The sequence below is a fragment of the Nyctereutes procyonoides genome, unplaced genomic scaffold (genome assembly GCF_905146905.1).
Source record: "Nyctereutes procyonoides isolate TBG_1078 unplaced genomic scaffold, NYPRO_anot_genome, whole genome shotgun sequence".
In the NCBI taxonomy this organism is placed as follows: domain Eukaryota; kingdom Metazoa; phylum Chordata; class Mammalia; order Carnivora; family Canidae; genus Nyctereutes; species Nyctereutes procyonoides.
In genome coordinates this window covers 7,753,920-7,766,597 of record NW_026575020.1, presented here as the reverse complement: position 1 = coordinate 7,766,597, position 12,678 = coordinate 7,753,920, and the positions used below count along the sequence as shown (strand labels likewise).

The 12,678-nt window shown below is 41.5% G+C and overlaps 1 protein-coding gene across 2 annotated transcripts in view; it reads right to left on the bottom strand.

Moving 5' to 3' along the window:
* The window catches only part of KAT7 (lysine acetyltransferase 7), a 32,882-nt gene that overhangs the window by 6,695 nt on the left and 13,509 nt on the right, over positions 1 to 12,678 (bottom strand). Inside the window, exons 6-11 of one of the 2 annotated variants that reach the window (XM_055327587.1) lie at positions 11,528 to 11,617; positions 9,999 to 10,097; positions 5,907 to 6,017; positions 4,153 to 4,344; positions 1,412 to 1,501; positions 1,060 to 1,200 (exon numbers count right to left, since the gene is read on the bottom strand). In XM_055327587.1, the coding sequence (XP_055183562.1) occupies positions 1,060 to 1,200; positions 1,412 to 1,501; positions 4,153 to 4,344; positions 5,907 to 6,017; positions 9,999 to 10,097; positions 11,528 to 11,617 (723 nt within the window). The remainder of the gene's footprint in view (positions 1 to 1,059; positions 1,201 to 1,411; positions 1,502 to 4,152; positions 4,345 to 5,906; positions 6,018 to 9,998; positions 10,098 to 11,527; positions 11,618 to 12,678) is intronic. The other variant, XM_055327597.1, reaches the window with a different exon arrangement.

The window sequence follows — 12,678 nt, the reverse complement described above, 5'->3', positions numbered from 1 at the left end:
GTCAAGAGCAAAACAGATGAAAGCAGGTCACAAGGGTCTGGAAACCAAGGTGTCAGCAGTCCCACAAACCCAAAATAAGGCTGCTTGCAAAATATCTGGTTAACTGGTCCTGGGGAGTGGCTGTCAGGCTCACAGCTGTTTCATCCACACCCTTTACTGTGGCCAAAGCCATAAATGCCAGGCTTTCCCTTGCTCTGAGACTAGTCTCTGCTGAGAGGAGCCGATGGAGTTCTTTCTAGTCACATAGCCAGGGCAAGTAGGTATCAACTGCTCAAGTCGCTCAGGGCAACCCATCTGTAAATGTTAATTTTTCAAAAGGAAGTTGCCTACTGGAAAAGAGAGGGATCCCCAACAGTAAACCCCCATTTTGAAAGGGAGTCAACAATCAAATCACAGCCTGTATGGTTTCTTTTAGGTAAAAAAATTCATGACAGGTAACTTACAGAGACAGAGGGCTGGCAGGGGTTGAGTGGAAACAGGGAGTGTTGCTTAGGGGTTGTTTTCCGGGGTAACCAAAACGGAGCGTAGGGCCTGTGTGGCTACTGCACTACTCTGATGATACAAAAAACACTGAGTGGACTGTGTGCTATGAGAATTAGATTTCAATAGTTTATATTAAAAAATCATAAAATAAATCTGACATTCAGCCTTCAAAAGCACAGTGGCAGTATCACAGAAGAAGCCCAGCTAGAAAACCAGGCGAAAGGAACAGATTCCTGGTTTTAGGCTAATAACGGGCCAAGCCAGGAGTGCTGGCTTGACTACAAAATGTGGGCTTCAGGGTTAGTAGGCAGGGCCTTGGCCAATAATTAAAAGGAAACTCCAACCCACAAGTCCAGAAATGAATAAACCAGAAGCTTTTAATAAAAATCCTGTATTTTCATTAAATAATCTTTTATACATGGATTTCCGCAACCCTCCTCCCCAACCCTTAAGGGAAGGGATGTCACATCATTGCCCAGGATACTGCCTCTTCCTGTCAGTGATCTGGGTCCCCAAATGCCAACATCAATCACCCTGCTTGGGCCTGTAGCTTCTTAATCTCCAGATCCTGCTGACCTTGGAAAAATATCCAATCAAGTGACAGCCGGTATTGTCCGCTTCAGTCATAACATAAAACAGGAAGGGTTCCACATCATAATATAATGTCTTGTGGTCCAGAAAAAGCTTGGCCAACAGGCACAGGTTTTGGCAGTAGATCTGGAAGCAGAAACAGAATTTATGTGTGGGCCAGGGATTTCGAAACTTATCAGATAAAGGCCTAAAATTAAGGATCGTAGCATCATTGTGGATGAAGCAGAGAGTGTGCTTGGTCAACAGCAGAGTCCTATCTTCTTTACAATGGGAGACCGAGATGGAACAAAGTGCTTCTGAAATCTGTGAATATAAACGCGCCACCACACCTCCCTACCTTGTTTTTCTTGCCATCCACTTCAAACACGGAGATGGAGCCTTTGCGATAGATCTCATCGCCAGGTGGGTGTTTCCACACACATTTAGCCTGCAAGAGAATGGAATTCATTATCAGGGAAACAAACCTTTCCCAATGAGACTGCTGCTCAAATGGAAAAATGAATCATAGGTCAATTTAGTTAGCAGAAATGACAGGCAGCTGGACACACTCGAGAACATACAGCAAGAATTGTTTTTTTCTTTTCTTTTTTTTTTTTTTTAGTAAAACAATTAAAGGCTTCTAAAATCATAGTAATGTGCTTATAGTATTTTTATAGCAGTTTAGAACAAGTTTTCTAGATCATATTCCGGCCCTGTTTCAATCCAGGAGATTAAAATCATCTACTATGTAAAGGCCAGATAAACAAAAAATACCCTCGATTATAAAATGCCCTGCACCAACAGGAAATTCTTAAGCAGCTTATTTCTAGCAGCTTAGAGTTGCTAAGTGAAGGCAGGAATACCTGACGTTCACTTTTACTGGTAAAGGTTGTTACTACCTAACCATTAGTCTTTCCTTTGGATTAGAAAAGAGGCCCCCTAACAATCAAGACTAACCTCCACCAAAGTGTTTCTTTTGTTATATAAGGAATAGTCTTGGGATCCCTGGGTGGCGCAGGGGTTTGGCGCCTGCCTTTGGCCCAGGGCGCGATCCTGGAGACCCGGGATCGAGTCCCACGTCGGGCTCCCGGTGCATGGGGACTGCTTCTCCCTCTGCCTATGTCTCTGCCTCTCTCTCTCTCTCTCTCTCTGTGTGACTATCATAAATAAAAAAAAAAAAAAAAAATTTAAAAAAAAAAAAAAAAAAAAAAAAGGAATAGTCTTAGCATGTCTTTCTGTAGCTTAAAAAAAAAAAAAAAAAGAAAAAGAAAAGGGCAAGGTAGCCTGGTTTAGCATCAAGAAACCCCGAGGGTGGGTGGGCATCTGGCCACAAGGTGGTACAAGGTGCCCCTTTCCTCACCCTCAGTTGCTAAGATTTAATGCAGCCAGCCACTGCTGTAAATAGGTGAATTCTTAACAGGTTTTATGTAAATACATTAAAAAGTATCATTCAGGAAATGTATGTATATGGAACATTTTCTACTAAGTTTTATTGTGACTTGGTCAACTCAAGAATCATGCCCAATTTGTCACATATGAATCCAAATACTAACTGGAATTGCCTCAAGAAAGCTCTATCCCTAGCCTGTTCCTATATCCACCCATTTATTCACAGTGGTTCTTTCCAACAATAACCCAACTAATGCAACAACTGTTTAGAAACAAAAGCCAAATCATTAGTAAAATGACCAAAGAAGGCTCATTTCAGCAATGGGAATCAGAAGACGTACAGAAGAAAAAAAAAAAACAGGTTTTCATTTCCTGAAATTTGATTTTTGTACCTCAGGTAATCCAAATCGTCAAATATTCAAAATGTTTATATGACCCTCAATTTTTCCAAACCCTTTTTTACCTTCTGGTACTAGAGGTCTTGCCCTTTGGGGCTGTTTCATTGGTTAATGACACTGAATAACCAGAAACAAAAAGGAATTAAAACCTACATGGTAAGCAGTTTACAACAGTAAGACTTACTTTCACACAGCAAAACCATGTTTTATTTTATCGTCATGGTCTACAACTGCAGCAGAGACCAGTCCTCTGGTTCCATTATTCCCCACCAGTCCTAGCCCTGGCCCATCACTCAGGCAGTCCTCCTCCACTCCACTCTGGTGTGCACACGTCTGTAGAGTTTAATTCATAGGGGCAGTTCTAGGCTGCAACACTCCAGACCATGTGTTCCAGAGATGGGAACACAAAAAGTTATCCCCCAGCCCAACTGGGGAGAAGCGTGGGAGAGAAACTGTGGGAAAGCCTGGGCTGTAGATGCTCGACATGCAGAAATCCCAGAAATAAAGGTGGAAGGGGAGGGAAAAGAGGGAAACCCTAAAAGATCTTAGAGCCAAATTACTCTGGGACTACAGAAACAGGAAAAGGAAAGTGCCCCACCCAAGAAGGCTCCTTCCCCTTTTCCCATCCCAGTTCCCAGAAATTCCTTTAAGACAAGATTTTTTTACTCTACAACTAAGGAAAGGAAAATGGCTTAAGGCTTAAGGTATTTTACCTAGTGAGCATTTTTATGAATAAAATGAGTATCATGTCTTTCTTCCTATTTTGACAATGTTAAGAACTGGACAGAACCAAACTTCAGAAGATACCAAAGGATCCATTTTTTTCACTTCATAATTTGTCTCCTTTAAATAAGCATTCATTCAACACACATTTACTGGGCACTTACTGCCCACACTGGTTGCTATGGATACAAAGTGAGTCACCTTGTCCTGTCCCTGTCTAATGAAGTCCATCCAATGAAGTCTACTTGTTTTTATCTAGTTTGGGACACATAAAAACTGTGGGCAGAGGGAATTTATATCCCAAGGAGAAATGGTGAAGAGCAGGCAGCAAGAAAAAAGACAAGGAAATTTGTGTGACAGGATGTGATTACGGGACATCAGCTGCTTGGAGTACCACTCAGCACCAGCCATGCCATACAGGGTGAATCTTCCCTACCCTGAAATGCGGCTTTCAATTTCCTACGCCTTTGCCCCATTACTATGGACCACTGAGAGATGCGGTGAGACAGAGGTTCACCCAGATAGACATCAGCACCTAGAGCTCCTACAGGTCATGGCTATCACCATCACAGAATCCCAGAAAGCTTACCATGTGTCGGCGAAGTATCGTTTGGCTCTTCATGTATTTTAAACAGAATTCGCACATGTAGAGCCGTCCCAGTCGTGCATATTCTTCGGGATAAGGAGAATGGTACCAAGTGTCGAGCTCATAACGACCAAAAGCAATTGTTTTAATCATGTTGCTCCCCTCAGTGATTTGGCCTTGCAGCCTTAACTTCTCCTATTATAGATTTCAAAAAGCAGAAGGATTACAGGGTGCCTGCGTGGCTCAGTCAGTTAAGCATCTGCCTTCAGCTCAGGTCATGATCCTGGGGGTTCCTAGAATCAAGTCCCCCATGGGGCTCCCTCCTCAGTGGGGAGCCTGCTTCTTCCCCTTCCTCTCTGCCATTCCTCCTGCTTGTGTTATGTGCCCACGCACGTTCTTGCTCCCTCTCTCCCCCAAATAAATAAAATCTTAAAAAAAAAAAGTCGGAAGATTACAATTGATTATCTTTGTTTTTAAAAAGCCGGCAATACACTTGTTTGCATGTCACCATGCTAGGCTATGTGAAAAAATATGACAGAATTGGTTTCTAACTCAGGAGAAGCTTGCACTAAAGAGGACTACCTACCTAGACCTAGTCAGGAAGGCTTCTAGAAAATTCACCATTGACATTGCCTGCAAGTACAGACTGCAGCTTTCCTCTGCTCCCTATCCTGCTCTGAGTGGGCCTCATCTCTAGAACCTCATAACAAGTACTTGGTAAAATTTTGTTTTTAATCAGGCTGTACCAAACAAACCGTTTTATAAAGGCAATCTCCCACGAATACAAACGCCCCACTTTTACAAAACATTCTAAAACGAAACAGAAAAGATTATCTAGGAATACTTCTGAAACATAGACAGTGCTGTAACACTGGAATTTAAATTCTAGATAAAGTAGAAAATATCTGCATCTGTGAATATCAAGCTCTACTCAATGGCTAGGAGCGGATACTAGGAATTTTTTAATCCTAACCAGGTGGCGAGCTGGGATAGGAAATGCTGTTCCAGAGCACGATAGAGAAAGCAGCCACCAAAGGCTGCTGCCTCCAAGTTTCCGAGAAGTCTATTTGAGGATTTATAAATGAAGTATTTGATGCAATTAAAAAAAAAAGTAAATAAGATATTCACTCTACAACCAAAGTATTCCTCAACACATTTAACCTGTTAAATCAGAGGTACCACAAATTTTTTTAAAACAAAGTTGTTGGAAATTCTCCTAGGGTATGAAAACGAAGGGAAACTAACTGTTAAACTTGACCAGGTCATAGATTAATTTCCTAAAACACATAGCCAGCCTTTTCCATTATTTCTCTTCACTGTTCAATTCTTTTAGGGGATAGGCTGGAAGGCTCAGGAAAGCCTGCAAAGATAAGTTCCTGGAGGGGTGGCGGGGAGGTGAGAGTGTTAAGAGAACAGGAGAGGCTTAAGCAAACATCTAGAGGCTCTCAGAATTGCAAATTGCTCAACGGAGACCAAGGGCCATCTATAGTCTCACACAGCCTCAACACTTCGACCAAACGGGTCCATCTGGGAGGTGAGGTGTAGAGGGAAAACCCATCAGGGAAAGAGAAGGGAGGGAATTAATTTTAAATATGAATGGGGTGGAGGACGATCAGATAAAAGGATACCTGGGGGGCGGGGAAAGAGATTCAAGCAGTAAAGGACATTTAATTCTTCATCAACTGATTGATCACTTTTCTTGGCAGTTCTACATGTCCTTCACAAGTGGTCCACAGCTTGAAGGTTTTAATACTCACCAAATCCTCTGAAGCCCGGGCTTGTGCTCTTCGGAAAAGATCCAAGTCATACTCGCTAGTCAGGTTTTCCAAGAGAGGTTCCCGAGTGTTCCCATAGGTCTGTCTGTGTTCCTAGGAAAATAATCAGAGTGTGATTCTCCTTGCTTCTAAGAACTTAATCTATTTCATTTCAATCAATGCCAACCAGAGGGCCAACCACAAGTATAAGCTATTTGTTTATTTTATTTTATTTTTTTTATTTACGATAGTCACAGAGAGACAGAGAGAGAGGCAGAGACACAGGCAGATGGAGAAGCAGGCTCCATGCACCGGGAGCCCGACGTGGGATTCGATCCCGGGTCTCCAGGATCGCGCCCTGGGCCAAAGGCAGGCGCTAAACCGCTGCGCCACCCAGGGATCCCAAGCTATTTGTTTAGTGCCTACTATATGCCAGGCATTTTACTAGGCACCAAGGACTGAGCATAAGACACAGTTATCAGGTTAATGCCAAAAACAACCATTATGCACCCAGTGAATCTAGAAAGAAAATGCTCCTACACTTTCTAAACAGTTTCATTCTTCTCTAAATGAGCAAATTGAGGGTCAGAATTCTATGCCTCCACTCCTTCATCTGAAAATGTGGACAATACAGATAAATAAAATATAACAAACCCAAAGGCACTACAAATTCCTAGAATCTTGGGATCCCTGGGTGGCGCAGCGGTTTGGCGCTTGCCTTTGGCCCAGGGCGCGATCCTGGAGACCCCGGATCGAATCCCACATCGGGCTCTCAGCGCATGGAGCCTGCTTCTCCCTCTGCCTGTGTCTCTGCCTCTCTCTCTCTCTCTCTCTCTCTGTGTGACTATCATAAGTAAATAAATAAAAAAAAAAAAATAGACTTTAATAAAAAAAAAAAAAAATTCCTAGAATCTTGAAATCCGGAAGGAGCCTTGGTGTATACTCTCACATTTAAGAATAAAACAAAAACAAAAAAACCCCACAAAATCTGAGACTTAGGGTCTGAGATTTTAGACTAAAAGGAAAAGCCGCAACAAGGAAGGGTATCTGCACTAAGTGGTCCTTGCTAAATTCTGTCTCTGTGGTCGCTGCATCCATGACCCTTTCCACCCGGGGCCTGAAGCTCCTGCCTGAGATCTTCAGCCCCAGTGCATGGGAAATACAAGCTGGCCCCTTTAAAAAACATTGTACTAAATAAATATTAAGGAAGAAGAAAGAGGCAATATCCATAGAAAATCAGTAGCATAAAAATAAGCCAGTTCTCACTAAGCATCAAATCTCACCATGGTAGTCATGACAAGTATGCTGGCACCGGAAAGAAAGGCCACAAAGGAAACTTCTCTTTTAAACCTCTGATTCTAGCCCTTCCCACTCTGTCCTAACTCCACCTCTCACCCAGAGAATAGAAGACAATGGTTGTTAAGAGGAGTGGATGGCTCATCCCAGGGAGAACATTATAGAGTTCACATGTATATTAGCATATGAAAAAAACATTCACCAGTACCTTGACCTCTAATACAATTTCTTCCAGTTCTTCTGGGCCCCTGTGACCTGTATCTTTTGTTGTTGTTTTTTAAATATTTTATTTATTTATTCATGAGAGACTTAGAGAGAGAGAGAGAGAGAGAGAGAGAGAGAGAGAGAGAGAGGCAGAAACAGGCGAGGGAGAAGCAAGCTCCATGTGGGGAGCCCGATGCAGGATGCGGGAACTGATAGGGACTCCAGGATCACGCCAGGAGCCAAAGGCAGATGCTTAACTAATAAGCCACCCAGGCGTCCTTTGAATCTGGAATGCCATCTAAGATTCAGGCTCTAAATATTTCTTCTAGTTTAATCAAAAAATTTTTAAGTTTAGGGGATCCCTGGGTGGCACAGCGGTTTGGCGCCTGCCTTTGGCCCAGGGCACGATCCTGGCGACCGGGAATCGAATCCCACGTCGGGCTCCCGGTGCATGGAGCCTGCTTCTCCCTCTGCCTATGTCTCTGCCTCTCTCTCTCTCTGTATGACTATCATAAATAAATAAAAAAAATTAAAAAAAATTTTTTTAAGTTTAAAAAATCCTATCCAGCAGTTTTAAACAGGATGGTTGGATCCAAATAACCTAGCTCAAATTATTGGAAAGTAGATGTTTGTAAATTTTAGGAGCTTTTACTTCAGAAACTCTATTTCCATATGATTTCTGGGCAAATTCTCTCTCTAAACCTCCGTTTTCAATAAATAAATAAATAAATAAATAAATAAATAAATAAATAAATAAATAAATAAATAAATAAATAAATAAAATAAACCTCCGTTTTCTTACCTATGTAATAGTTTAAGACACCATCCATCAAAAAGGATTTCATAGATGATGGGAACAACATAACCACAGTGCCTAACCACTCAATAAATGCTATTATCATGTTACTTATTCCATGTCTACCCTATTTGTAGATAAAAACACTGAATTAGGCAGAGGGAAGCTTACAACTTCGCACCTGACAACGCACTACGGGAACCCTCCCCCTCTACAAACCCAGCAGTTTGGCGTAGGCGGTTAGCTACAAATTCGCCCACCACCCATTTCCTGCTGGTCCATTTCCATTTCATTCATAAGATTATCATTTTCAAGGCAGTGGGGATGACCAAAAAAGTAAACACATGGCTTGGCATATTTTTGCTTTAGTGAGGCTGTGCTAAGTATTCACAAACCATACATTAAATAATCTGGTGCCTAAATAAGCCAATATTCCAACTCCATGAAAAAAATAAAAATACACACCAGAAAAAGACAAAAGATCATATAGCAAAACACATGGGGGTGTGTGTGTCTTATCTCAGAGGATGATTTTTATTGGAATTTTTCTTCTCTAATATTTTTGGTATTTTCAGTAGGAAACACATTTGTTACCACATTTGTTTTTTGTTTTTTTTTTTGTTACCACATTTATAAATATCATTCACATGTATTTATAAATTATGTTTACCATAAATCTTTATACTTAAGTTAAATTTTAAGCAAAAATTTTTTGAAAAATTTTTTATGAAATGAGGAAATTATAGTTCAAGTTATTTAGGTGAAAACAGAGAATCCAAAGCTGTACTTACAGTAAAATCCAAATTACATAAATAAGGCATTATGTAAAAGGTTAGGAAAATATCTCCTCAAATGCTAACCATGGTTACTTTTTAGGGTATAGGATTGATGTTTATTTATGTATACTTTTCTTATGTGTTCTGTACTCCCCCCCCCTTTTTTTAAGATTTTATTTATTTGTGAGAGACAGAGAGAGAGAGAGAGAGAGAGAGGAGAGAGGCAGAGACAGAGGGAGAAGCAGACTCCCTGCAGGGAGCCCTATGCAGGACCGGTTCCTAGGACTCAGGGATCATGACCTGAGCCAAAGGCAGATGTTCAACTGCTGAACCACCTAGGTGTCCTGTGTTCTGTGTTTCCTATTACAAATATGCATTACTTTTAGGGCACCTGGGTGGCTTAGTTAGTTAAGCATCTGACTTCGGCTCTCATAATTTCAGGGTCCTGGGATCCAGCCCTGAATCCTTGGGCTCCCTGCTCAGCAGGGAGTCTGCTTCTCCCTCTCCCTTTTCCCCTCCCCCTGCTCAAGCTCTCTCTCTCAAATAAATAAATAAAATCTTTAAAAAAAACCCATAAGCCCAAATGTGCATTATTTTTAAAACTAGGAAGAAAGCTAAAATACTACACAAAAAATCTTGTTACAGACTGTATCACCCAATTAATTTTTATCATGCAGGAATTCTGTTTTCCCATTAAGATACTTTCCTACATACAGACATCTCCAACATCCTGGTATTTGTTCAATGGCTAAATTTAACCCTTTACAACTAAAGAGAGGTTTACAAACAACTACAGGATTGAATTTCTGTTTATCTAAATTATAAGACCATTTTGTTTTTCAAAGACCTCCTGTTTCTACTCTTAACCCAGTTTGAGGGAGGATTATGGTAGTAAACTTTAAGGGCCAGAGGTGGACCCTTCTACTGGAGAAAACCAAATGGCAGATCTGAAAAGCAGAGTTTAGAAACCAAAAACAATCAAATGCGATTAGCAAGAGTTCATGCTGTTTAACTTTTTCTCACCATATATTTCTCTTTCTGCTCTTTGCTCAGCCCAGAATTCCTTTTCTTCCTGAGTTCAGCCACCTTTTCCTTATACCGCAGCTGCCTCTCTGTTGGTGCCTAAAAGGCAATAAGAGGACACTGAGAAGCTAGCTAGAAAATGCATTATGTCAGTAAATTTCAAAATGAAAGTAACAACACAAAACCCAACACAATGTGGGCAGGGAAAAAAATGCCACGTGTTACAGTCACTCTGTAAATACTATGATGATTTTAAAATTTGAAATTGGGTTCCAGACCACCATAGTTACTGTCAGTTAATATGGGTTCAGGAATGTACTTATTTTAGTAGTAAACCAAATAAAACATAAATTAAGGAGGGAAGCCTCCACCAAAACAACAGGAATAAAATAAAGATCATTTCAATTCAAAAAGCATTTCTTGAATGTTTGCTGTTTTCCAAGACACTGATACAAGAATGAATAAAACTTTTAAACTGAGTAACACGAGAACCCCAGACAGACAAAAAAAAGAATCGCAGCTACCACTCATGGGAGTGCTTATTACCTGCCAAGCACTGGGGATAGGTATTTGTTAGATGACTACCCTACCAGGTAGGTAGTATTCACTCCTTGCTATTAACAAGGAAATACTATTTAGGGAGATTAGCTGACCTACCCGAGATCACACAGCTAGCATAACAGAATCACAGTATTCAAATCCAGATTTGTTTGGCTCCAAACCCAAACTTCTCCCTCCTCACCAGGCTTCCTCTGCTATCCACCTATAATCTAACCACAAAAACAGACATCCATATGATGAGCTATGTATATACAATATGTGACAAGTGCTAAGCCAGCATCCTGAGAACCTTAAAATGGAATACGTAAGGAAAAAGTCCCCGGTGGCAGGAGATCTGGGAAATTCCTACAACAGCTGAGAGATGCTCAAGGCCTTGAAGGATAAACACAATCTCTTCTTGGCACAAAGTTAGGCAGAAAGACAGCAAGAGCAAAGACCAAAGGCATTCATGAAGGAACAAGGAATTAAGCATAATCAATAAGCAGGATGTTCAGAGAAGCAGAAAGATTAAGGCAAAGCAGCATCTTGGAATCCAAGGCAAGAGAGAAGTAGAAGAAAAATGAGACCATCAACAAGAGTCAAATGCTAATAAGCACAAGTCACTGGTGACCTCGGAAACATGCCAGCACAGTGAGGGAGTTTGAAAGTAACAAACGGTTAAAAAGGAGATGCAACATGAGGACATGGAGCAGCAAGTGTAATCTCTAAAATAATCAGGACTATCTGCGATTACTATTATTTTCATAAACAACATGAGCCCTTCATTTATGAAGCAAAAGTGTTTGTCTCATGAAATTTTACTATCTGGAAAGCAAATATGCTTCTGAACGTACAACTGAGTATGAGTCACTTAGAACTACCATGGGGAACAAGAGGCATGGTTAGACCTAATGCCTGTTCCCAGGCAGAGGAGATCCAAGACTTGGCTCTCAGACTGTGAGCGGCCAGAGCTTTAACAAGGCCCGTACCTGGTGCCTGGTTGCATGCCTGTTGTTGTCATCTTGCCTGTGGGACAGCATCCTTTCTTCTATCTGCTTATCCCGGCTCTGTGCTCTCACCTGCAACCATCAACAATGTCAATAAATCCACCTGCTTCTAAGACTAAGTTTACTTAAAAGCATAAGAATACAATGGTAATCCCTTGAATTTATGTTGTGCTTCTACTTTCAAAGGGTCTTCGAGTTTATCACCATCTCTACAAAAATAGGTAAAGCAGGCTTCACGGTCTGCTTTCTCAGCCATTAACTGAGAATTAGAGAAGTGAAATCATCACAGCTACATGGTGGTAAGGCGAAGATTTTAATGAAGTCTGATTACTGAGCCTGGACCCTTTCCACCACACAATGAAGAAGAAACAAGAAACCTAAGGAAGCGCAAGAAGAGGTGCAAAGAAAAGGTTGGAAAGCTGGGGGTCAAGTCCATGGGGAAACTCAACTCTGCAGTTCTGTGATCTTAACACCAATCAGAGCTGTCCAACAGCTTCTACTTCACCTTCCGGAAATGAGGGCTCACAACCAACCAGCTGTTGCACTTCACACAAAAACTTAGCACAGTCAAACCACCACCACTGGTGTTTTCCCACAAATCTGCTCCTTCCAAATATTCCTTCTATCGACAGACAGCAACACTTTTGAAACCACCATCGAGTCAAAAACTTGAAGGTCAACCTTGCTGTTGCTTCTCCCCTCATCAAATCCATCAGCAAGTCTATCAGGCTGGCCCCCTCCAAAACATATCCTAAATCCGATCAGTTCTTACTATTTCCAATGATACAGCACCTAGTCCCGGCCACCAGCTACTGCCTGAGCTTTGGAGCAACCTTCTAATAAGTCGACTGCGTCCACTCCTACCCTCTCCAGTCCATTTTCCACAGGCAAACAAGCTGTGATTTTAAAAAGCATTTATGAAATGATATTACATCTTTGCTAAAGCCGTCCGAGTGCTTCCCACAGCCATCACAATAAAGACATACTCCTCGTGCCAAGGCCTAAAGGTCCTTCAGGATCTGGATCCTGCTTCCTCATTTCTGATCATGCTCCAGCCACACTGGCCTACTCCTACTTGTGGCCCCTCAAACTCCACATAGGGTTGATCCCCACCTCACAGCCTTTGTGCTTGC